Source organism: Phascolarctos cinereus, unplaced genomic scaffold (assembly GCF_003287225.1).
Source record: "Phascolarctos cinereus isolate Bilbo 61053 unplaced genomic scaffold, phaCin_HiC Scaffold_4;HRSCAF=312, whole genome shotgun sequence".
NCBI lineage: Eukaryota > Metazoa > Chordata > Mammalia > Diprotodontia > Phascolarctidae > Phascolarctos > Phascolarctos cinereus.
In genome coordinates, this window is record NW_027555847.1 from 127,736,078 (window position 1) to 127,761,307 (window position 25,230).

The 25,230-nt window shown below is 36.3% G+C and overlaps 1 protein-coding gene and 1 pseudogene across 1 annotated transcript in view; one reads left to right on the forward strand and one right to left on the reverse strand.

Annotated features, from left to right (window-relative positions):
• LOC110221854 (phospholipid-transporting ATPase ABCA3-like) overlaps positions 1–25,230 on the reverse strand; it is a 227,551-nt gene that overhangs the window by 186,399 nt on the left and 15,922 nt on the right. Inside the window, 2 exon segments of the mRNA XM_078151701.1 lie at positions 22,623–22,785; positions 23,665–23,768. Of these exon segments, the coding sequence (XP_078007827.1) occupies positions 22,623–22,785; positions 23,665–23,768 (267 nt within the window).
• Positions 16,039–16,825, forward strand: LOC110221870 (large ribosomal subunit protein eL8 pseudogene; annotated as a pseudogene).

Here is a 25,230-nt window from a genome sequence, read left to right on the forward strand (position 1 = left end):
AGAGAACTACTCAGAACTTCTGAATATAGAAAATGAAATACCAATTGAAAGAATTCACAGATCACTTTCAGAAAATTAATAAAAAAAAACTCAAGGCTGCAAACTCCAAAACATATAGTGATTAAATTTAAAAATTCAATTTAGAAACAACAGGTTCACAAAAGAAACACTTCCAAATTACAAAGGAAAGGAAATTCAAATAATGTAAAACTAATTTTGCACCCACCAGAAAATGTAGGAGGGAATAGAATAATGCGTTCCAAAGAGCAATGGAGCACAGGATGAAGTCCATAGTGACCTACTCTACAAATCTGAGGTCAATCATAATGAAAAAATATGGACTTTCATAATAAAGAGGAAACATTGAAAGATTTTTAGAAAGAAACCAGAACTTAAGAGATTATTTAATTCTCAAATACTCCAAACAACAGAAATGCAGGAGGAATATCTTAGCAAATATAAAATCAGGAGAGGATTCTGGGAAGATGGCAAGAGTAGGTGAGAAAACTTTTGGGCCTCCAAATTTCCTCCACATAAAAAGACAAAGCATCATCTTAGAGCAGCAGAAATAAACACAGAGTAAGGCAGTTGTTTACCTAAGACAACTTGGGAAGACCCCAGGAAAGACTTGACCTTCATGGGTGGAGGTTTGGCCTGAGTGAAGTACAAACACCTTCAGGTGAACTCTGTGGAATCAACAAGAAGAAGCCCTGGGAGCAGCTGGAGTTGGGAGGAAGTCTCAGCCTTAGAAACTTTCATTTCATGGACACTGTGGGGATCTGATGGCTAAGCAGGAGGAGATGGAAGGACTTTTCACTGTCCAGGGATGCTAATCATAGCCAGGCTGACTAGGCATCCCAGGCTGGGGACTGCCACTGTCAGAGAAAAGGAACTGGCATATACCTGGTAAGTGCAATAGCAGAGAGGTGGGGACCCTTCTGGATGTAGCCACTTGCAAAGAGTGCAGCCCCTGGTTTTAGTTCCAAGGCAGAGAGGACAGCTATAATTTGCAGCTACTGGAGGGATCACAGTGAGTAAGATTACTTGCAGCACAGCATGACCAGGGGCTCTAGCCATAGCTCAGGAGTGGAGAGGAGAGCCCAAGGTTGAGCCCCAGGACAGATCTCAGAAAATAACAGTAAGAAAGAACTGAGGCTTGGGGTATTAATCCCCATACCTCAGGACGAGAACTTGATCACACTAATAGCTAATAATAGTAATAAATAAAAATGAGCAAGCAAAAGAAAAAGAACCTAACCATAGATAGCTACTATTGGAATAGAGAGGATCTGGGTTCATATTCAGAGGAAGCTAGTGGAGCTAAAAAAAAAAGCCACTCTTTTTTTTCAATGAGAAACATCTCTATTTCAATGAGAAATGATCCCAAGCACAAAAAAGATTTCCTGGAAGAACTTTAAAAGGACTTTAAAAATCAAATAAGAGAGATCAAGGAAATATAAGAAAAAAATAAAAGCAATACAAGAAAACCAAGAAAATTATGAAAAGAAAGTCAACCAACTTGAAACAGAGAACCAAAAACTTAAGGAAGAAAATAATTCCTTGAAAACTGGAACTGGGCAAAGGGAAGCTAATGAGATTTTAATACATAAAGAAATAATAAAACAAAATCAAAATAATGGAATAAGAGAATGTGAAGCATCTCATCAGAAACACAGCTCATCTGGAGAACAGATAAAGGAGAACTAATATAAGCATAGTTGAACTGCCTGAAAATTATGATAAAAGAAAGAATCTTGATACAATATTACAAAAAAGTATTAAGGAAAATTGCCCTGGTGTTCTAGAACAAGAAGGCAAAGGAGAAACAGAAAAAAATCCACTGATTGCCACCTGAAAGAAAACCCAAGAGGAAAACTTATAGGAATATTATAGCCAAGTTTCAGAGCTCCCAGATAAGGAGAAAATACTGGAAGCAGGGGCAGCTAGGTGGCACAGTGGATAGAGCACCGGCCTTGGATTCAGGAGGACCTGAGTGCAAATCTGGTCTCAGACACTTAACACTTGCTAGCTGTGTGACCTTGGGCAAGTCACTTAACCCCATTGCCCAACAAAAGAAAAAAAAAGAAAAGAAAATACTGGAAGCAACAAGAAAAAACAATTTAAATATCATGGAGCTACAATAAGGATTACACAAGACTTAGTAGCTACTATGTTGAAGGACCACAGGTCTTAGAATACTATCTTTCACAGAGCAAAAGAGCGGGGGTTACAACCAAGGGTAACTTACTCAGCAAAGTTAAATATAATCCTGAATGGAAAAAATGGACATTTAATGAACTGAAAGACTTTCAGGTATTTGTGACAAAAATAGCAGAACTTTAGGGAAAATTCTACATACAACATTCCAGAGAAATGTAAAGTAAACATTAAGGACCAATTATAAGGGACCCAATAAGGTCAAATTGTTTACTTTTTATATATGAAAATATTATAAGTTCTTTTCTGACTGTTATTTTTATTTGGGTAGTCTGAAAGAAAGGCTTGGGCTGAGCTGAGTATGATGGGGTAAGTCTACAAAAATATAAAACTATGTAGGGACAGATAAAAAGGAGCAATCATCTCATACAAACGAGGCCAAATAAAAGGAAGAAGATACAGATGAAGCTATTGAGGGGAAGATGGGTAGTGCTGAAATCCTATGGGAATCAATTAAAGAGGGAACAATACATATGGGTATAAAAGTCTTCTAAATTCAGAAAGAAATAAGAGAGCAAGGGTATAGGGTGGAAGAAGGGGATAAGGGAGGGATTCTTGGAGGGGTAGGTAGCTAAAGGAATAGGAGGGCAAGGCAATGGGTAGAAGTAAAGCAGAGGAGTCAGGAGAGACAGAAATACGGTGAGAAGGATAGTGAGGGGAAAAAAGGAAAGAGGGAAATATATAACAAGTAATTATAGTTTAGAATGTGGATGGGAACTGATAGCAGATTGAAAATTTGAATTCAATAACATGTTCTTTCCGGAAATGCTATAAAAATGGGAGATACACACAAACATAAAAATGGGGGTCAGGATTGAAAATTTGAATTCAATAACATGTTCTTTCCGGAAATGCTATAAAAATGGGAGATACACACAAACATAAAAAGGGGGGTCAGGATTGAAAATTTGAATTCAATAACATGTTCTTTCCGGAAATGCTATAAAAATGGGAGATACACACAAACATAAAAAGGGGGGTCAGGAGTAGAATTTATTACGTGAAAAAAAAAACAAACAGAAGTAGTAATCATGATCTCAGACAAAGTTAAAGCTAACATAGATTTAATCAAAAGAGAAAAACCGGGAAACTATACTGTATGTCAGCCATACTACTCAAAATTATTTTAGACCATTTAAAATAACTAGACAGTATAAAATACCTGAAAGTATACCTGACAAAACAGATACAAGAACCATATGAACACAAACATAGAATACTTTTTACGCAAAGATCTAAATAATTCTACTAATATTTAATGACAATTTTACCTAACTAATCTATTTATGTAATGCCATCCCAATTAAATTACTAAAAATTATCTTACTGAGTTAAAAAAAATAATAATGAAGTTTATTTGGAAGAACAAATGGCCAGAAACTTCAAAGAGACCAGGGAAAGAAAGATGTAAAGGAAACAGAGTCAGTAGTATCAGACCTTAAACCATTTTAAAAGGTGAGAACATTGCTGAGACAATCTCTTAGATAGAATGCACCTGGGTTGGAATATTGCTGTGGTGCAGGAAATGATAAGCTGGCTGAATTAGAAAAGCATGGAAAGATTTGGACTTACGAAGGAGGATGCTGTCCACCTTCAGAGAAACAGATGACAGGTGAAGGCATGGTACATAATACATAATATAAATGTGTATGAGAGTATATGTATATGTATATATATATACATATATATACATATACATATGTGTGTATATGTGTAAGATTATAAATATCTATGTATGTATGTATGCAAATATAAGCACGTATATATGTATGTGTGTGTACACACACGTATATATGTGCATGTGTATATATACATATATACATACATATATACACACATACACATATGTATGTGTGTGTACACACATGTATATATGTGCATGTGTATATATATGTATACATATATATACATATATACATACATATATACACACATACCTAATTGTAGCCTTCTTTGGGGGGAGAGTAAGAAGTGCACAGCAGAGAATAAAAGAAAACCTACAAGTAAGCAATATGAGTAGCATTTACCATACAGGCTTTCTTGAAATGAGAAAATTTATTGTTTAATATTGAATTATCTCCTATGTTCTGCTATGTACAAAGCAATGTTAGTATTTTTTTCTTTTCTTTTTTGTATTTAAGTTCAAAATTTTTAAAATTATGTTAAAAAAAGAGAAAATCTAAAATACCCAAACTACCAAAAGACCAGATAGAGATCTTAAATAACCCAGTCTCCAAAAAGGAAACAGATTTAATTGTAAAGGAAGTACCAAAGAAAAACTCTTGGTGGTGACAGATTCAGAGGAGAATTCTACTAAACTTTTAAAGAACTGTTAGTATCCACAGTTCACAAATTATTCTCAAAAACTGAGAAAGAAAGCACCCTACCAGAATCCTTTTTTATGAAATATAGTCCTAATACCTAAACCAAGGAAAGACAAAACACCAAAAGAAAACTACAGACCAATTATTATTACTGAACAATGATTCAAAAATTTTAAACAAAATCCTGTCAAATAGACTATAACAATTTAAGTCAAGGAATCATTCATTATGATCAAGTGAGATTTGTACCAGGGATATAAGGATGGTTCAATGTTAAAAAAATCAACATAATTAATCATATTAAAAACCAAAAACATCCAAAACCATATGACCATTTCAATAGATTGAGACAAAGTACCTTTATGCTAAAAATCCTACAAAGCACAGGCATAAAGGAACCTTTTTAAATTAAAAAGAAAGTATCTGAAACCAAAAGCCAGCATTATATGCAAGAGGGATACACTAGAACCTTTTCCAATAAATAGAGGTGTGAAACAAAGATGTCTACTCTCCAAACTATTATTTGATACTGTTCTGGAAATGCTAGTAATAGTAATAACACAAGAGAAAGAAAGTAGGCACACTAATACATCATTGGTAGTGTGGTGAAATGGTACAACCATTTTGGAAAACAATTTGGATGCAAATAAAATTATTAAACTATCCATACCCTTTGAACCACGGACTCCGTTATTAGGATTATATCCCAAGAAAGTCATGTACAAGAAGAAAGTCCCCATAATATACTAGAAAATATTTATAGCAGCATTTTTTGTGATAGCTGGGAACTGGAAACAAAGTAGATGCCCTTCAGTTGGGAAATGGCTAAACAAATTGTAATGGAATATTATTGCACTGTAAGCTAAATGATGTGTGTGATGAATACAGGGAATCATAGAAAGATCTATATATGAACTGATGGAGAGTGTAGTAAGTTCAGCCAAGAAAACAACACATATAGTAACTACAACAATGTAAATGGAAAAAAACTACACACATCAAAAAAAAATCAAAAGTAAATATAGTAAAGTAGTATATATAAGTAAATATAAAAGTATTTACAAAAGTAAATATACAGTAATACAAAAGTAAATACAAAGATCAAGCAGGACTCAAATGAAGTGATGAGAAGATACTTCCAATCTATTTATTCACGGAAATGGGAGGTCTAGAGATATTACCTATTGGACATTTTCAGACTTTTTCAATGTTTGATCAGTTGTTGTGATTTATTTTCCTCTCCAAAAAGAACTACTTGTCCTATGAGATGGCACTCTAGGAGAGGGAGAGGAAGGGACACGAGATAATTATGATGATATAAGAAACAGAAAATATCAATAAAAACTTATTTTTAGAAAAATTAATTCATTTTCTTTCCTCTCATTCTCTTCTTAACCTCTGACAACCCAGCTTCCAATCTTATCATTCTACTAAAACTACTCTCTTCAAATTTACAGATGATCTCTTAGTTGCCAAATGCAATGGCCTTTTCTCTGTCCTCATTCTCCCTGACCTCTCTGCAGCCTCTGACACTGTTAATCACTCTCTCCTCCTTCATACTCCCTTCTCTCTAGGTTTTCAGAATACCACTCTATTGTGGTTCTCCTCCTACCTATCTGACCACTATTTCTTTGTTTCTTTTGCTGGATCCTCCTCCAGGTCATGCTTCTAACCAGGTGTCCCTCACAGAAGTGTCCTGGGCCTTATTCTCTTCTCCCTTGTAATACTTCACTTGGTGATCTCATCAGCTCCCATGTATTTAATCATCATCTCTATGCTCATGATTCTTAAATCTATCTATCCTGCACCAAACTCTCTGCTGTCCTCCAATCCTGCATCTCCAACTATCTTTCAGACATCTTGAACTGGATTTCCAATAGACATCTTAAATTCACCAAGTCCAAAATGGAATTCATTATCTTTCCCCCAACCCTTCCCTTGCTTCTCACCTTCCCTATTACTATGGAGGGCAACACTATCTTCTCAGTACCTCATGCTAGCAACCTCTTAGGAGTTATTCTTGGTTCCTCACTATCTCTCATCTCCTATATCCAATCTGTCACCACAGCCTGTTGATTTCACCTTTTCAACATCTCTCAAATATAACCCCTTCTCTCTTCTGACACTGCCACCACTCTAGTGCAAGCCTTCATCATCTCACACTTGGATATGGATTATTCCAATAACCTCCTGACTGATCTGCCTGCCTCATGTGTCTCCCAACTTCAATCTATCCTCAATTCAGATACTAAAGTGATTTTCCTAAAGCATAGGCCAGATCATGTCAGTCTCCTACTCAATAAACTCCAGTGGCTTCCTATCACCTCCAGAGGCAAATACAAAATGCTCTGTTTGGCATACAAACCCCTTCACAACCTAGCCCCCTCCTACCTTTTTCTAGAATTCTTACATCTAACTCCCCAACACATACTCTTCCTTCCAGTGACACTGGCCTCCTGGCTGTTCTACAAACAAGACATTCCATCGTTGTCTTCAATAGGCTATATCCCATGTCTGGAACATTCTCCTTAATCTTCTACCTGGTTTACTCTAAGTCTCAACTAAAATTCCATTTCTACAGGAAGCCTTCCCTAATACCCCTTAATTCCAGTGCCTTCTCTCCATTAATTATTTCTCGCTTACCCTGTACGTTTAAGCTATAGCTTTCTCTGTATATATTTGTTTGCATGTTGTTCCCCTCCCTCCCATTAGACCGTAAACTCCCTGGGGGCAGGACTGTCTTTTGCCTCTTTTTTTATCCCCAGTGAGTAGCATGTGTCTGGTACATACAGCAGGTACTTAATAAATATTGTTTAATTAAGTTTATCCAAAAGAATGGGTGGCTGCATCCCAAACATTTTGGTCTGTTGCTCTGCAACCACAGCAACAAAATATAATTGCATTAAAGACAACATATCAAAATGTTTGAAATGTAGCCAAAGTAGTTCTTAGAGGAAAATGTGTATCTCTAATCTTATTCATTGGTAAAAAACAGAGAAAGAGCAGATCAATAAATTAGTTATGCAAATAAAACAAACTAGAAAACTAATACAACCCAGTTTAAAATCTCAATTCAATATTTTCAAAAATAGTAATTCTAAAATTCAAGGAAAAGATCAACAAAAGTGAAAGAAAAAGTCATTAAATTAATCAATAAAGCTAGTTGCTAGTTTTTTATAAAATAAATATAAACCAATAACTAATTTAGTTTCTAAAAAAGAAAATAAATTACCAATATCAAAAATGAAAAAGGTGAATTCACAGCAAATTAATAAAGGGAATTATTACAAAGTATTTTGTTTATTTATATGTCAATAAAACTCCAATATAAATGAAATGGATGGATATTTACAAAAATATTAATTACTTAGATTAAAAGAACAAGAAGTAGAGAGCATAGATAACCCAATCTCAGAAAAAGAAACTGAATAAGCCACAAATACAATCCCAAACTTTAAAAAAATAGAAATGAGATTTCCTACAAGTGAATTCTATCAAACATTTAAAAATTAATTCCAATATTGTATTATTTGAAAAATATGACAAGATGGGATTCTGTCAAATTCCTTCTATGATTTAAATATGGTCTTGACACCCAAAGCAAACAGACAAAGAAAACTAAAAACCAATATCCCAATTAATATTGATGCAAATAGTAGAAAGCAAAATATTAGCAAGAAGACTACACCAACATATCTCAAAGATTAGACACTATGGAAGGATTTATAGCACAAAAGCAAGGTTGGTCCAATATTAGGAAAACTTTCACCATAAATAAACTACATTAATAACAAAAACAAAAAATATATGATTATATCAATAGGTGTAAGAAAAGTTTTGGACAAGATACATAATGCCTTTTCCTGTTAAAAAATACTAGAAAACACCGGATTAAACAGATCTTTTCTTAATATAAGTAATATCTATCTAAGACAAAGAACCAATGCTATCTATTATGAGTATAAACTATACAGGCCTTTCCAATAAGATCAGGGTAAAAGAAGGATGTCCATTATTGCCATTACTTTTGCTATCATGCTAGAAATGCTAACTATAGCAATATGTCAAAAAAAAAAAGAAATTAAGAGAATATGCACAGGCAAAATGGAAACAAAATTCTCACTTTCTGCAGATATGATGCTTTAATTAAGAGAATCCAAGAGAGTTAACTAAAAAGTAATTGAAACAGCAACTTCAGCAAAATTATAGGATGTAAGATAAATCTATATAAATCGTCAGTATTTCTATGTATTACCAACAAAATGCAGCAAGAGGAGAAAGAAAAAGAAATTCCATTTGAAATAAATACAGAACATACTTAGGAGTCTACCTGCCATGACACACAAGAACAATACAAACACTCTTTATACAAAGATAAGATATAAATAAGCAGGGAAATATTAACTGCTCATGGGTAGCCTAAACCATATAGATAATAAAAATCAAAATTAATTTCCTTGTTCAGTGCCATGCAAAGCTATGCAAGTTTTGCTTTATAAAGCTAGAAATAATAATCTAGAAATTGATGTGGCAGAACAGAATGTCAAAAATCTCAAGGGAAATAATAGAAAAAAAAAGTGGGAAAGAGTCCAAAGGGTTTATCATCACCACATCTCAAACTATACTACAAAGCAGTGATCATCAAAACAATTAGGTTAAGAAATTGAGAAATCGATTAGTTCAGTAGATTGGATAGATAAAATAAAGTATCAAATAAACACAATAGCCCAGGGTTTAATAAAGCCAAAGATCCCAGTTATTTGAGTGGGATCTCAACAAAAAACATTTGGGAAAACTTGAAAGCCATCTGGCAGAAACCAGGTACAGATCAGAATTTAACATAAAAAGAAACATCATAAATTTGAGGAACAAGAAAGAAAATACCTTTCAGATTATGGGAATGGAAAGAGTTCATGACCAAATAATGGATAGAGAGAGTCACAGAAGATAAAATGGACAATTTTGATTGTAAATAAAATTAAAAGTTTTGCACAAAGCTAATGCAGATGATATTAAAAAGAAAGAAAGCAGGTAACTGGGAAAAAAATCTTTGTAGCAAGTTTCTCTGAAAGTATTTCCAAGATAATCTAAATTTATAATAGTAACTAATAGAACTAATCTAAATTTATAACTAATATTAGAGTTAACTACTATATTAATCATAATAGAACTACCATATTACCAATATATTACATACTAATGTATACTACATAGTATATAATCATATTATATATTATATTGCATTATATTATATGTTATATATTATGTATTATTATATAATACAATATATTATCTATCATATCATACGCTACAATATATACTAATAATGGTGGTTGTCCTTTGTTTTCGAAGAGGACCAAAATGACATCACTATGCTAGAGTCAAATTACAGTGTGTCTGACTGTGGCTGATCACACTAATATGAGGTCAGAACATTCTACCACAGGTCAGGCACAAATAGTCCACGTGAACATTTGGGGTGGATTCTCTAAATTTGCACATCTCACATTTCTTTTGAGCTACTTCAATTCTGCTTTGCTCATACAGCATAGCACCTTCTCTGATGAGGGCATGCCATGCTGGGTGGTCTTGTGCCAGTATCTCCCATGTCACATAATCAATTCCAAAGTTCTTATCAGAGACCTTGAGAGTGTTGTTGTATCACTTCTTCTGACCACCATGTGAATGCTTGCCTTGTGTGAGTTCTCCAGAAAACAGTCTTTTGGCAAGCATATATTTTGCATTCTTACAACATGGCCAGCCTATTGGAGTGTGCTCTCTGAAGTAAAGTTTGAATGCTTGGCAGTTCAGTTTGAGAAAGGAACTCAGTGTCCAGTACCTTATCTTGCCAGGTGGTCTTCAGAATCTTCCTATGACAATTCAAACGGAAGCAATTCAGTTTCCTGGCATGGTGCTGCTATACTGTCCAGGTTTCACATCATTTGACAATGATGTCAGCACAACAGCTCTACAGACCTTCAGTCTGGTAGTCAGCTTAATACCTCTTCTCTCCCACACTTTCCTTCAGAGCCTCCCAAACATTGATCTAGCTCTGGCAATACATGCTTCAACTTCATTTGTCATTGTGTATATCCCTAGAAAGTACACTGCCAAGGTAAGTGAACTTATCCACAGCATTCAAAACTTCTCCATTTGCTGTAACCAATGGTTCCATGTATAGATGAGGTGGTGCTGGCTGATGGAGCACCTGTGTTTTCTTGGTGTTGGGCCAAAATTAGCACAAGCAGCAGAGAATCAATCCATGCTTTGTTGCATCTCAGCTTCAGAAGCCACATTGAATGCACAATCATCTGCAAACAGAAAATCACACACCAAGACTCCATCCACTTTGGTCTTGGCTTGTAGCCTTTTCAAGTTGAAGAATTTACCATCAGCATGGTAGCTCTCCTTGATGATGCGTTCATCCTCATTGAAGGCATTTGACAACGTGGCTGAAAACATCACGCTAAAAAGCACGGGAGCAAGCACACAGCCTTGTTTTCCCACTAGTGATTGGGAAAGCACAAGAGTATCATCCATTATCCAGAATCCTTGCAAGCATGCCATCATGAAACTGATGTAACATGTTGATGAACTTCTCCAGGTAACCAAATTTTGACATAATTTTCCATAAGCCCTCATAACTGACAGTATCAAAAGGCTTGGTCAGATCTACAAACTTTGTGTACAGACCTCTGTTCTGCTCCTGGCATTTCTCCTGGAGTTGCTGGGCAGCAAACACCATACTTGACTGTTCCTCAGCTCTTTCTGAAGCCACACTGGCTCTCAGGTAAACGATCATCTTCTATGTGAAAGATCAGACTATTAAAGAGGACTCTTGAGAAGAATCTTGCCAGCAATGACTAAGAGAGACCCCATCCCGTGACTGTGACAGGACAATCGATTTCCTTTATCTTTACAGAGATGAACAATAGAGGCTTTCTTGAACTCCTGTGGGATAACCTTCCCTTGCCATATAACCCAGAAAATTTCAGTCAGCTTTTGTATGCAACAGACCCCTTACCTTATAAATCTTAGCTGGAATAGAATCAATGCCAGGTGCTTTGCCACACGAAAGGAGCCTAATATTTAAAACCTATTCTTCAGTTGGAACTTCAGCTAGGGAGGGACTAACTTTTCAACCTGAAGCAAAATGGTCAGTGACTTCAGCACTGATTGATGATGGTCTGTTGAGAATGCCATGGAAGTGTTCAGTACATCTCTATAGGATCATGTCCTTCTCACTAATCAACACTAATCACTAACTAATCAGTGCTCCATCAGCACTGAGTAGTACTTTATTTATGGCCCATAAATAGCCCTCAAGGCATCATAAAAGTGCTTTGGATTGTTACTATCAGCATAAAACTGAATTTCTGGCAAAGAATTGGAAATTGAGAGGATGCCCATCAATTGGGGAATGGCTAAGCAAGTTGTGGTATATGAATGTAATGGAATACTATTGTGCTATAAGAAATGATGAACAGGCTGACTTCAGAAAAACCTGGAAAGACTTATATGGTCTGATGCTGAGTGAAGTGAGCAGAACCAAGAGGACTCTGTACACAATAACAGCCACGTTATGCAATGACTAATATTGTTAAACTGAACCCTTCTCAGCATTACAAGGATCTAAGACATCTCCAGAGGCCTCGGGATGGAAAATGCTGTCCACATCCAAAGAAAGAACTATGGAAGTCGAATCGCTATCACTTATTTTTACCTTCTGTTGAGTTTTGTTTCATCTTTCTGATGGTTCCTCCTATGGGTTTTAATTTTTACTTACAACTTCACTAATGTGAAAATATGTTTCATGGGTATGTAAATGTAAAGCCTATATCAGATTGTGCGCCATCTTGGGGAGGGTGGGGGGGAGGAAGGGGGAGAAAAATTTTCAACTCAAAAGCATATGGAAGTGATTGTTGATAAATCAAAATAAATTAATAAAATTAAAAGGAAAAAAAACATAAAATGAAAAAAACTGAATTTCATCTGCTTTCTTATAGAGCCAAGAATCCTGCACCTCTCTAAGATCTGCTTGTACTTTACTGATAATATAATATGATAAAAGAATGTAATAGAACTAATCTAAATTTGTAACAATAAGGTAGTCAAAGGATATGAATAGGCAGCTTCCATTCAAAAAAATCCAACTCATCAATAACCATATGAAAAAATATTCAAAATCATTGAGTATGAGATATAACCTCATGCTAATCAGATTGGCAAAGCTGATAAAAATAGAAAATGACAATTGTTGGAATGGTTATGAAAAATCAGGTACATTAGTGTGTTGTTAGCAGAGTTATGAACTAGACTAGAAAACAAATTGGAATTCTGTCCCAAAAGTTACTAAACTACATACCTTGTGATTAGACAATAACACCGCCACTGCATTTGTACTCCAAAGAATCCAAAGCAAAAGGACCCACACATTTAAAAAAAATATTTATGGCAGTTCTTTTGGAGGGTAGCAAAGAACTGAAAACAAGGGGATGCCCATCAATTAGGAAATGACTGAAAAAACATGCATAAAAATATAAACAAATACTATTGTGTTGTGAGAAATTATAAAGGGAGAATTTCAGAGAAATCAGGGAAGACTTGCATGAACTAATACAGAGTGAAGTGAGCAGAATGAAGAGGACAGTTTATACAACAGCAACAACATGGCAAAGAAAAACAAGTCTGAAAGACTTCACTCTGATGGACATAACTAATCATGTTTCCAAAGGAGGGAACCATGTCACCATGTTATCTCCTGCTTGGTCTCCAGCCTCCCATGAGAAGATGGGGAATATCATTCTATTCTGAATCACTCTTTTGTCTCTCAGGGAAAAGATGTCATTCTATTATGCCAGTGTCCTTCCTGTGTTTGTGGTGAGGGGAGAGAGCACCATTCCATCTTGCCAGGTCTCCTGCCTGGTCTCCAGGTTCCCACTGGAGGAGGAGAAATACCATTTCATTGCCCCAGTCTCTTGCCTTTATGGAGAGAAGAAAGGGAGTCATTTTATCTCTGGCATAATTAAAATTTTAAAATATGTTTTTAAAGCACATTAGAACAACATCAGAACTCCAGAGGTTATCTGTTAAGCATCTATATTTTTTAAATCAGGTAACTACCTTACCTGAAGCATTACAGGGGCACATGTTGCCTCCTAAAAATAACTAAAATTTTCTGTAGAGGGTTCTAAAGGACTTTACATTCTAATACAAGAAATAACACATAAAAGGGAGTAGGGGATTGGGAAGGGCATATTAATCTAGAAAGTTACAAGGACAGTGAGTGGAGCTATAGGAGGATGCACAACCACATCCAGGAGCCATTGCAGAGTTTATCTAATCATGGTTCATAGTTCCAAACTGATGAAAGGATACCCTCAAGAGGGCAAGGTAGTTATTTATGAAGGAGACAGCCAGAGTCAGAAAATAGAGAAGCATTGCTGGGCCTTTTCCTGAAACAGTGGTCCAGAGAGATAGTCATCAATCAAGAAACTAGGTCCTCAAGGCAGAAGTTTCTCAAAGGCAGGAGGAAAGCTGACGAGGTTATGGAGGAGATGACCAGAAAGTGGAGACGTAAGATGGTATGAATCAAGTTGGTAGGTGACATAAAACTGGAAAGGATAGCTAACAAAGTAGATAACAGAGTATCTAAAACTTCCCTGGAAGGTGAGTGCATTAGATTGAATTCAGTAAGATTAAATTCAACAAAGTTGAAGTGCAAAGTAAATGTAAAAGTTGTACTTAAATACAGAAAAAAAATCAGCTTCATAAGTATAAGACAAAGGAGACACGATAATCATAGAGGACCGAATGCAAGTTCAATATGAGTCAGCAGCATGATGTGACCACACTAAGACATAAATTCTATGAACAGAAAAGTGATAGGCTCACTGTGCTTTGCCATTATCAGTTATATTACACCCAGTTTTGGTCAGTAGGGTCTAAGAAGGACACTGATAAATTGGAGAGTGACTAGAGGGCAACCAGAAAGGAGAACAGCCTTGAGTTCACAGCATATGAGGATTAAATTTAAGGAACTGGGCATATTTAGCATTAAGGAGAGAAAACTCAGGGGTAATCATAGCTATCTTAAAGTAACTGAAGGGCTATATGTGTAGGAAAGGTTAGACACGTTCTGCTTAGTCCCAGAGGGCAGAATTGGGAAGAACGGGTGAAGTTGCAAAGAGGTATATTTAAGCCTAGTATCAGGAAAAAGCTTTCCAATAATTCATATATTCATATTGTCCATAATAGAACAGGTTTCTTTGAGGACTCGGAACAGGGCACTAGGGAAACCACAGATAGCAAGCATTTCACAGATGAAGATCCAGCAAAGATAGAAGGTATGGTCAGACAGGTAAGAAAACCAGGAAAGAGCATCCAGAAGTGCTTTGTGAACCTTAAGGCAGTAAGTTATCTTATTGTTGTTGTTGTTGTTATACAGCTCATTTAGATTCAAAAAAGGGCCATTAAAAGTAATCAGACCAACAGAAGCATAAACCATTCAAAAGGTTTTATTTGACCATCAAAAAAAAAGTCCATAGACAATCAAGGAAAAAAATTCTTTTCCTACAACATGGATCTATACAAATGTTCCAACTACAACTGATAATATGACCTTGTGTGTCTCAAGATAACTAGAGAATCAATTTTCCTCCCCAGATGTAGACTGTCTCTATGATACTTATTGCCAAGTGCCCAGGTGAAAAATAGCTAGCTCCCCATAACTCCAGGGGTCCTCCCACAGAACTTCCTCCCTTCTCCATTTGTCTTCCATTGCCACTAAAACACCTAGGCTGGAGCAGCCAATGGTTGCCACCAATACTCAAAGCCCCAGCAACACTTTCAGTCTGCTCCATCAGCCTTCCAATACCTGGGAACACCAGGAAGAAGAGGACCACTAGCAGCAAGTGAGGAAAAGGTGACCACAGAAAAGTAACCCCATAATTATTCTTAACTTTTCTCTTTCTTTCTCTTTTCCCATATGCCCTCAGTTGCAAAATCTCATAAATTCTACATCTAAAGCATCTCTAGAATCCATCCTCTTTCCAACACTCATATGGCCACAATCCAAATTTAGGCCCCTAATCACCCCTCACTCAGGACAGAAAGGGAAAATTACAAATGTCCGAGGGGATGTGGGAAAACTGAGACACTAATGCACTGTTGGTAGAGTTGTAGACTGCTTCAACCATTATGTACACCAATTTGGAACTATGCCCAAAGGCCTATAAAACCATGCACACATACCCTTTGACTCAGCAGTACCACTACTAAGTCTCTATCCCAAAAGAGGAAAAGGACCTAGCTGCACAAAAATAGTTAATGCACCCCTCTTTTTGGGGGAGAGAACTGGAAATTGAAGGGATGCCCATCAACTGGGGAATGGCTGAACAAGTTGTGGTATATGATTGTGATGAAATACTACTGTGTTCTAAGAAATGATGAGCTAGATGCTCTCAGAAAAACCTGGAGCCTCGTTCAGCCAGCCAAGATGCCAAAGAGGAAGAAGGCCAATGGGAAGAAGGTGGCTCCGGCCCCTGCTGTAGCAAGAGGCCAAGAAAGTGGTCAATCCTTTGTTTGAGAAGTGGCCCAAGAACTTTGGCATTGGTCAGGACATCCAAAAGGACCTTACTTGATTTGTCAAATGACCTCAGTACATCACATTGCAGTGTCAAAGGTCTATCCTTTATAAGAGTTTGAATGTGCCACCAGCAATTAACCAGTTCACCCAGGCTTTGGATCGTCAGACAACTATTCAACTGCTTAAACTGGCTCACAAGTACAGACCTGAGACAACGCATGATAAGAAGCAAAAGCTGCTGGCTAGGGCTGAACAAAAAGCTGCAGGCAAAGGAGATGTCCCCACTAAGAGACCACCTGTCCTCAGAGCAGGTGTTAACACTGTTACTGCCCTGGTAGAAAACAAGAAAGCACAGCTGGTAGTGATTGCACATGACATGGACCCCATTGAGTTAGTTGTCTTCCTACCTGCCTTGTGCCGAAAAATGGGGGTTCCTTACTGTATTATCAAAGGTAAAGCCAGACTAGGTCGTTTAATTCACAGAAAGATGTGCACAAGCATTACCTTCACACAGGTTAACCCTGAAGATAAGGGAGCCCTGGCTAAGCTGGTAGAAGCCATCAAAATCAATTACAACGACAGATATGATGAGATCTGTCATCACTGGAGTGGCAATGTTCTGAGTCCAAAATTAGTGGCTTGTATTGTCAAACTGGAAAAGGCAAAAGCTAAGGAACTTGCAACCAAATTAGGTTAAATGTATATTTAATTTTTCCCTATGTAAAAATAAAAATTTAAACAAAATGAAAAAAAAAGAAAAACCTGGAAAGACTTACATGAACTGATGCAAAATTAAATGAGAACTGGGAGAACATTGTACACAGTAATAGCAATACTGTAAGATGATCAACTGTGAATGACTTAGCTATTCTCAGCAATACAATGATCCTAGACAACTCTGTAGGACTCATATGAAAAATGCTATGCATTCCCAGAGAAAGAACTGATGAAGTCTGAATACAAATAGAAGCATATTTTTATTTTCTTTATTTTTCTGGGGTTTTTATTTTGGTCTATATTTTCTTTTGCAATGTGACTAATACGGAAATATGTTTTGCATGACTACACATGTATAACCTATATCAAACTGCTTGCTTTCTAAATGGGGAGGAGGTTAACGTAGGAAGAGAATTGGGAACTCAAAACTTAAAAACATTGAAGTTGTTTTTAAATGTAATTGGGGGAAAACAAAATACTAAACAATCTTTTTTAAAAAGGAAGAAAATTAATTGAGAACTAATCTAATCTTGAAGAGTGAGTAAGTCAAAGAATAAATCATAGAAACAATCCAAAATGTCATTAAAGAGAATGACAACAATGAGACAACATACCAAAATTTATGGGATGCTGTCAAAGCAGTAATTAGGGGAGAACTTACATTTCTAAACATACAAATGAGATAAAGAACAGATCAATGAATTGGGCAAGCAACTAAAAAGCTAGAAAAGAACAAATTAAAAATCCCTAATTATTAGAAAGCAGAAGCCCAGGGAGGGAGCTGAGCATCAGCAGCCTAAGAAAGCCGAGGCAGAATCCCAGCAGCTCTGGTAGTGATGACTTGCACTTAAGGACCAAGGAGTCCAAAAGGCCAAGAGAAGATTCATCCCTGGAGGGCATGTCATAGAGGAAGTGAGAATGAAGGAGCTTTGCTATTCTAATTTGGGAGATGCCAGAGAAAGTGAGAGCCAGAGCCAGATAAAGGAGGAAAACCAGGAGAGATATTTGAGAGAGGTGACTAATCTTCAAACAATACCTACTGAAAAAAAGCTTCTGAAATGTACTGAATGTGGGAAAGCCTTTAGTTACCCCTCACATCTTACTCTACACCAGAGTATTCACACTGGAGAAAAAAAATCTCTCATATGCAATGACTGGGAAATCCTTCAATCACAAATCAAACCTCACAGCACACCTGAGGATTCACACTGGAAAGAAACCTTTCAGATGCAATGACTGTGGGAAATCCTTCAGCCAGAGATCATATTGACCTTGTATCAAAGGATTCCTACTAACAGAAGCCATTTCAATATGATATGTGTGAGAAAGCCTTCTGAAGCAAGTCCACATACCTTATTAACCATCAAATGATTCATACTGGAGAAAAGCCTTACATATGTAATGAATGTGGGAAAGCATTCATTTATAGTTCAGATCTTCTCAAACTCCAGAGGATTCACACTGGAGAGAAACCTTTTACATGTAATGAATGTGGAAGAGCCTTTAATCAAAGCTCAAGCCTCATAAAACATGAGAGGATTCACAATGGAGAGAAGAGTTATACATGTAATGAATGTAGAAAAGCCTTCAGGCAAAGCTCAAAGTTGCATACACATCAGAGTGTTCACATTGACAAGAAAACTTCTGTATATAAGTAATATGGAAAAGTCTTCAATCACAACTCAGCCCTTACTGCCTGGCAGAAGTTTCATATTAGACAAAGCAGAATAAACACAATTAAATGTGGAGAAGAATTTATGTAGAGCTCAAACATTGTTCTTTGGTCATTCAGACTCTAAGGTCATTCTGACTCTTTGTGACTGTCAACAGGGTTGTCTTGGTAATGATATTGAAGTCGTTTTCCATGTCTTTCTCAAGTTGATCCAGTGCATCCTTTTATGAGACAAACAGAAGTGAAATGACTTGTCTAGGGTCACACACCTAAGAAGTGTCTCAGATTGGCTTTGAACTCATATCTTCCTGACTTCAGGCCCCATGCTGTATCCACTGTGAAGCGATTTAGGATTTTCATATTAATTGATATGATATGTATAATAAATATACTAATAATTTAGATTTCTCAGAGCTGCCTCTTATGGCTTGGGAGTCAGAAGCTACAATGCAGCTTGAAATGATCAATCAAACCCTTGACAATGCTCTCAAATAAATATGTTCTTGTGCCTGTGTGCATTAAACGAAGCAAATAAAAGACTGCAGAACTTGTTCCCATCACAGAACTCTGGTCCTGTGCTCCACCAAGTAATGACCACCAAAGACCTGAAACAATACTATTCCTACAAGACTCTATTGTCCTACCTCTATTGCCCTGCATTCATGGGCTTGTCATGGGAAACCACTCAGGCCCTGGAAATGATTGTTTTTAATCCACTTCCCACTCACTTCTCACTTGTGATTCATATATATATATATATATGTGTGTGTGTGTGTGTGTATATATATATATATGTGTGTGTGTGTGTGTGTATATATATATATATATGTGTGTGTGTGTGTGTGTGTGTATATATATATATATATATATATATATATATGCTGTGCCTTTACTGTAGCACAGAAAGCATTCCTCACTCTGAAAGTAATTAAATAAACTGCTACTTGTTTCCTGGTACTCCTTTCTCTGGCCTGCTTTGTGGGGCTCTGGGTATTCACAGGTTAGAGATGGGTCCTATCCAGACTACATGTAAAATTCTGTTAATACCTCTGAACTACCACTAAAGACAATGGGAAAAAATAATCACAAAAAAAATTAGAAGAGAATGGTCCAAAGTTACAAACAACCAATATGGCTTCCAAAGGAGAGATGAAGAAAGATGCCAATTCTTAACAGAGGAAGAAGTCCAAATATGTGGAATGTTGCTTAAGTTTTCAGATTCTTTCCTATGTATTAATTGGGGTTTGGGGGGGGAGTTTTTAAAATTATGGTTTAAAAGTTTTTAATATTTTTATTTAAAGTTTTGAGTTCCAAATTCTATCCCTCCTACCTTCCCTCTCCTCCCTGCTCTTTGAGATGGTAAGCAATCAGATGTAGGTTAAACGTGTGCAATTATATAAAATATTTCCATATTAGTCATTTTGTACAAGAAGACACGAATAAAAAAAGAAAGAAAGTGAAAAATAACATGCTTCAGTCTGTATTCAGTCAATATCGGTTCTTTCTCTGGAGGCAAATAGTATGCTTCATCATTAGCCCTTTGGGATTATCTTGGATCACTGTATTGCTGACAGTAGCTAAATCATTCACAGTTTTTCATCAAACAATATTGCTGTTACTGTACACAATGTCTCCTCCAAACCTCATCAAAAGGCTCAAGTCTGACCAAACTTTATGAACAATTCTTAAAACATATCCAAAGACAGTTACTAAAAATATCCAAAGTCCATATATTTAGGCATTTGTCTGGAGAGACATTTGTAGATATTCAAATGGAGCTGAAACAAGTTCAATAATTCCACCAGGGTAGTTTCTCCTTCAGTAGTACCTCTAGGATAAAATTTAAAATATCTCCTTTAGGACCAGCATTTTTTACTTGGCCTTCTACACTGTTTTTCACAGCATGACAGCAAAAATTTTAAGGTTGTCAAAAGAACAACTACAACTATTATGTGTCTTTTACCCAAGGGAAAACCTTTGGAAATCAATCAAATATATCCTAATCTCTAAGTGGAAATAGTCTTAATCTTGATGCTTTTCTCAAAGTGAAGTTTTCTAATCTATTAAAAAATTAAAGCTTTTATGTCTTTTTAAAAAAAAAACACTAAATAAAAATCCTAAAAATCAAAGGAGAGATTAATGAAATTGAAAGTAAGAAAACCACTGAACTAATAAATAAAACTAGGAGCTGGTTTTATGAAAAAAAACAATAAAATAGATAAACCATTGGTTACTTTGATTAAAAAAAGAAAAAAAAACAAATCACCAGTATCAAAAATGAAAATGATGAATTCACCACCAATGAAGAGGAAATTAAAGCTATTATTAGGAGCTATTTGCCTAATTATACGCCAATTAACCTGACAATCTATATGAAATAGATGAATATTTATAAAAACATAAATTTCCTAGATTAACAGAAGAAGTAGAATACTTAAATAATTCCAGCTTAAAAAATAAAGTGAACAAGCCATGAATGAGCTCCCTAAGAAAAAAATCTCCAGCATCAGATGGATTCACAAGTGAATTCTACCAAACATTTAAAGAACAATTCATTCCAATACTACATAAACTAGTTCGAAAAACAGGCAAAGAAGGAGTCTTACCAAATCCCTTTTATGACACAAATACAGTGATGATACCTAAACCAGAAAGAGCAAAAACAGAGAAAGAAAACTATAGATCAATTTCCCTAATAAATATTGATGCAAAAAAATTAAATAAAATACTAACATGGAGATCACAGCAATATGTCACAAAGATCCATACACTATGAGCAGATGGGATTTATACTATGAAGTGTTATTTCAATAGTAAGAAAACTATCAGCATAATTGATAATATCTATAACAAAACCAACAGAAATCATGAGATTATCTCAATAATTACAGAAAAAGCTTTTGACAAAATACAACACCTATTCTTATTAAAAACAGTAGAGAGCATTGGAATAAATGGAGCTTTCCTTAAAGTGGTAAGTAGTATTTATCTAAAACCAATTAGCAATTATTATAATGAGAATAAGCTAGAAGTCTTCCCAATAAGATCAGAGTTGAGAAGCAAGGATGCCCATTAACACTATTGTTCAATATTATACAAGGAATGCTAGCTACTTTGTAATAAGAGAACTGAAGGAACTATAATAGGCAATGAGAAAACAAAACTATCACTCTTTACAGATGATATGATGGTATATTTGGAGAATCTCAAAGTATCAACTAAAAAACTAGTTGAAATAATTAACAAGTTTAGCAAAGTAGCAGGATATAAAAACTATATAAAATACAGTTGCAGGGACAAGAGAAGTTTGGGAGGAACAGCAGAGACACCAGAAGGTGGAGTGAGCAGGTAGGAACAGCGTCACAACATAGTACACAGCAATAACTAGGTGCAAGCCCAGCAGAAAGCAGAAGCTAACAGAAAGGCCCAGAGAGATATGTGGAACATCAGAAGACATGAGACACCTTGGTGTCCCTCTGGTGTCACAGATGTGAACTACCTGCAACAATTGTGCCCTAACCAGATGCACAATCCACTCACATAGCATATGGGGGGAAGAACATTCCCATATTTGTGGGGCGCATGTTCCATTTTTACTTTTTTTCCATGCTATTTCATCAAATGCCTTTGCTATGAACTAATGATGGCTTCTAGGTGACTACTAAAAGTTAACACATCAGTGGAAGATCATGAGGTGTTGTTCTAGGTGAATATAGGGTAACTTGAATTTTTGGTGATTCATGTGCTCTACATCTTTTACCCCCATCATTATACCATATAGTTCGCAATTTCTCACAATAGTCATTTAAAATGTTTGCCAAATTGAGTTTGTGTATATTTGAAAACAAAATTTGTAATTAGGAATTTTTTTTCAAAAACATAACCAAGACTACTTAAATGCTGTATTTTTAAATGTCATTCTCTTATTCAATTCCTAAAATATTAGAATATTTTGACAAAAAAATAACATTTTTAAAAGTACAAATGCCACACAAGTTCCTAATTAAATATATTCAATATATATATATATATATATAAGCACTAACAGGGAAGCTTTAGATAAACAATTATGCTACTAAAAAAAAAAAAGCATAGTCTTTCTCACCAGGCAATCCTCTATCAGGAACAGAAGGATTTCTGGGTCCTGAAAGTATAAAAAGTGGAAAAAGAAGGTGTGTATTCCATCCATCCAACACTTCTCCTATCTGGTCTTTCTCATCTACATTAAAAAACTTTTGGCGGAAGGGAAAGCGCAGGTGGTAGTCAACCTACAGAGAGTAAAAAGAAAAAAAGTTCAATTCTATAAGATGCTAAAATTCATGGGAGAAAAACACTTAGGCCCAAAGTTTACAGCTGATTAAAGAAATAGATAGTGCCTAGGAAACATGGTAAATGTCCAAGTGGACAAATTAAAAACTGTCAGTGTCAAAGAACAAGAGTAACCTTGCCTTGAAACATCCAGCAAATCCTACCAGTGTCCACTCCAGTGGATTGTGTTCATTTGTTTTCACTATTTTCTCTTCACCTACTAACATCTCAAAGAAGTTTTCAGAAGCCCTAAACGCTAGCAGCCCCATCAATCATTACCAAACAGAATAAATGGATGAACTCTCAAAACACCCCTTATGGATTCTTATTGGTTCTGGGCTCCTTGCTCCAAAACAGGAGCCAAGACTTACTGCGCCAGCCACTTATAAATCTTTCCTTTTACCTCCCTGCAAAAAGATACTAGATCTGAGCCATTATGAGTCGATCTTAGCCCCAAATCTTAACCATTCTTCCAGTCAAGCAACTGAACATTTACATCCTGCACCAAAAGAGCAAGGACTTGGGGACCAGCATGCTCTTTCACAGAATTACACAGCTAGAGGGGACTGTGAGAGATCAACTGGTCTAGCCTCCTACTTTAAACCAACCTTTTGTGTACCTACTAGTCAGGGATACTAGACAACAACAGGACATTCTGAAATCTTCTATTCCAATTTTTAAGAACTTGATAGAGCTCCCTGACAGAAAAGAACTAAATTAAGGTAGATGGGTGAAATAGATAACAAAGTAACTTGGAGATCTCAACCAGAGGAAAGACTACATTAAAAATCATCGAGCCCAGTCAGAATAAGACAGCTTTAAAAAAAAAATTTCCTTACCTTAAGTGGCAGGCAAGCACTTTTGTTTGTGATCTGAGTAAAAGCAATTGTAGAAAACGTGTATGAGAAGCCATTTTCAACATTTTCTTCAGCATACGCTTTAACTGAAAAGGAAGAAGTCAAGCAGTGCAATAAAAAAATGTCTAATCACCACTTTTACCTTAGGGGGAAAAAAAGTGGCAGCATATTCTACAAACATGTTAGGTATGGCAAACTTCAAAACATTCTGGGGCTCTGTAAAACTTTTTTTCATCCACAAATTCTTCTCTTACGGAAGGAGACAGATCATAATAGTGGCTGTCAAAATAAATATGCATTGCTCTATTTCAACCTAATTTCATACCAGAAAGAACATTGTCAAATTAGATGTTTCTTCCACTAATTCTACATCTTAATCTTCTGATTTCCTTTAAACCTATCACAAGCTGATGAAAGATAAAGGAAGGAAAAGGAACGAGAATTTATTAAGTGTCTCCTGGGTGCTTTACAAATATTTTCTAATTTGATCCTACCTATAAGGCAGGTGTCATTATGACCCTCATTTTACATCTGAAGAAACTGAGGTAGATCACAGTCACTTGACTTCCCTAGGATCACACAGCTAGTAAGTATCTAACATTTCATGTCTTCCTGACTCCAAGCCCACTGAGCTCTAGCCACTGTGCCACCTAGCCACCTAGCTGCCTAAGGGGTTTACTAGCATTACTTATTGGTTAGTAAAGGTATTTCCTTCTTTAGAACAAATTGCAATAAGTATATGCTAAAAATGAAACAGAAACACTACAGTGGTTAAGACCTGAAAGTAAACAACCAATCATAAGCACCCAACAGGACAAAGAATAATGCAACGTTCTTCCAAAACGATCATCAAGCAGCCAGAGCAAATATGGTGAAGAAAAGGCAGGGACTCCCCTGAGCTCTCCCCCAAACTCCAACAAATGCCTTTAAATAATGCCCTAAAACAAATCCTGAAGTGGCATAACTCACAAAAGGACATGGTAAAACAATTTTCAGCCCAAGACAACTTAGAAGGTCAGCAGGAAAGGTCTGCTGCACCAAGGTAAGAATGGAGTGGAGTCCAGTGCATGCTACACCAGCATAGACTGGGTCCCAGCAAACCAGGAACAGGTCTTGGGAGCCACTGAATCAGCAGTGGCAGTGACTGTTTCTGGAGCTCTCAGCTCACAAATGGTAAGGGGGTCAAACAATTGGTCAGAAGGAGATTACAGAGGTCTCTTAGCCAGCACTGGGTCAGGAATATGTTGCTTTGCCCATACTCGGATCCAAACTGCAGTCCTGGGTGGCAGTCCAGGGGTGAAGAGGAACACTAGCACACCAGAGCTTGCAGCTGCAGTGGAGCAGGGACCCGCTTCATAGCTCCAGGGCAAAAAAAAAAAAAAATAGAGTGCTTGAGGTTACTCACAGACCAGAGCACAGGCCAGGAGAGTAGGTCATACCACCTTGAAAGAACTGGAAACTTACAGGTCCCTAGAAGTATCTCTGAAAACAGCTGCACAAAACCCCTGAAGCTTAGAATGGTGTGCCCTCCACTCTGGAAGCAGAGCC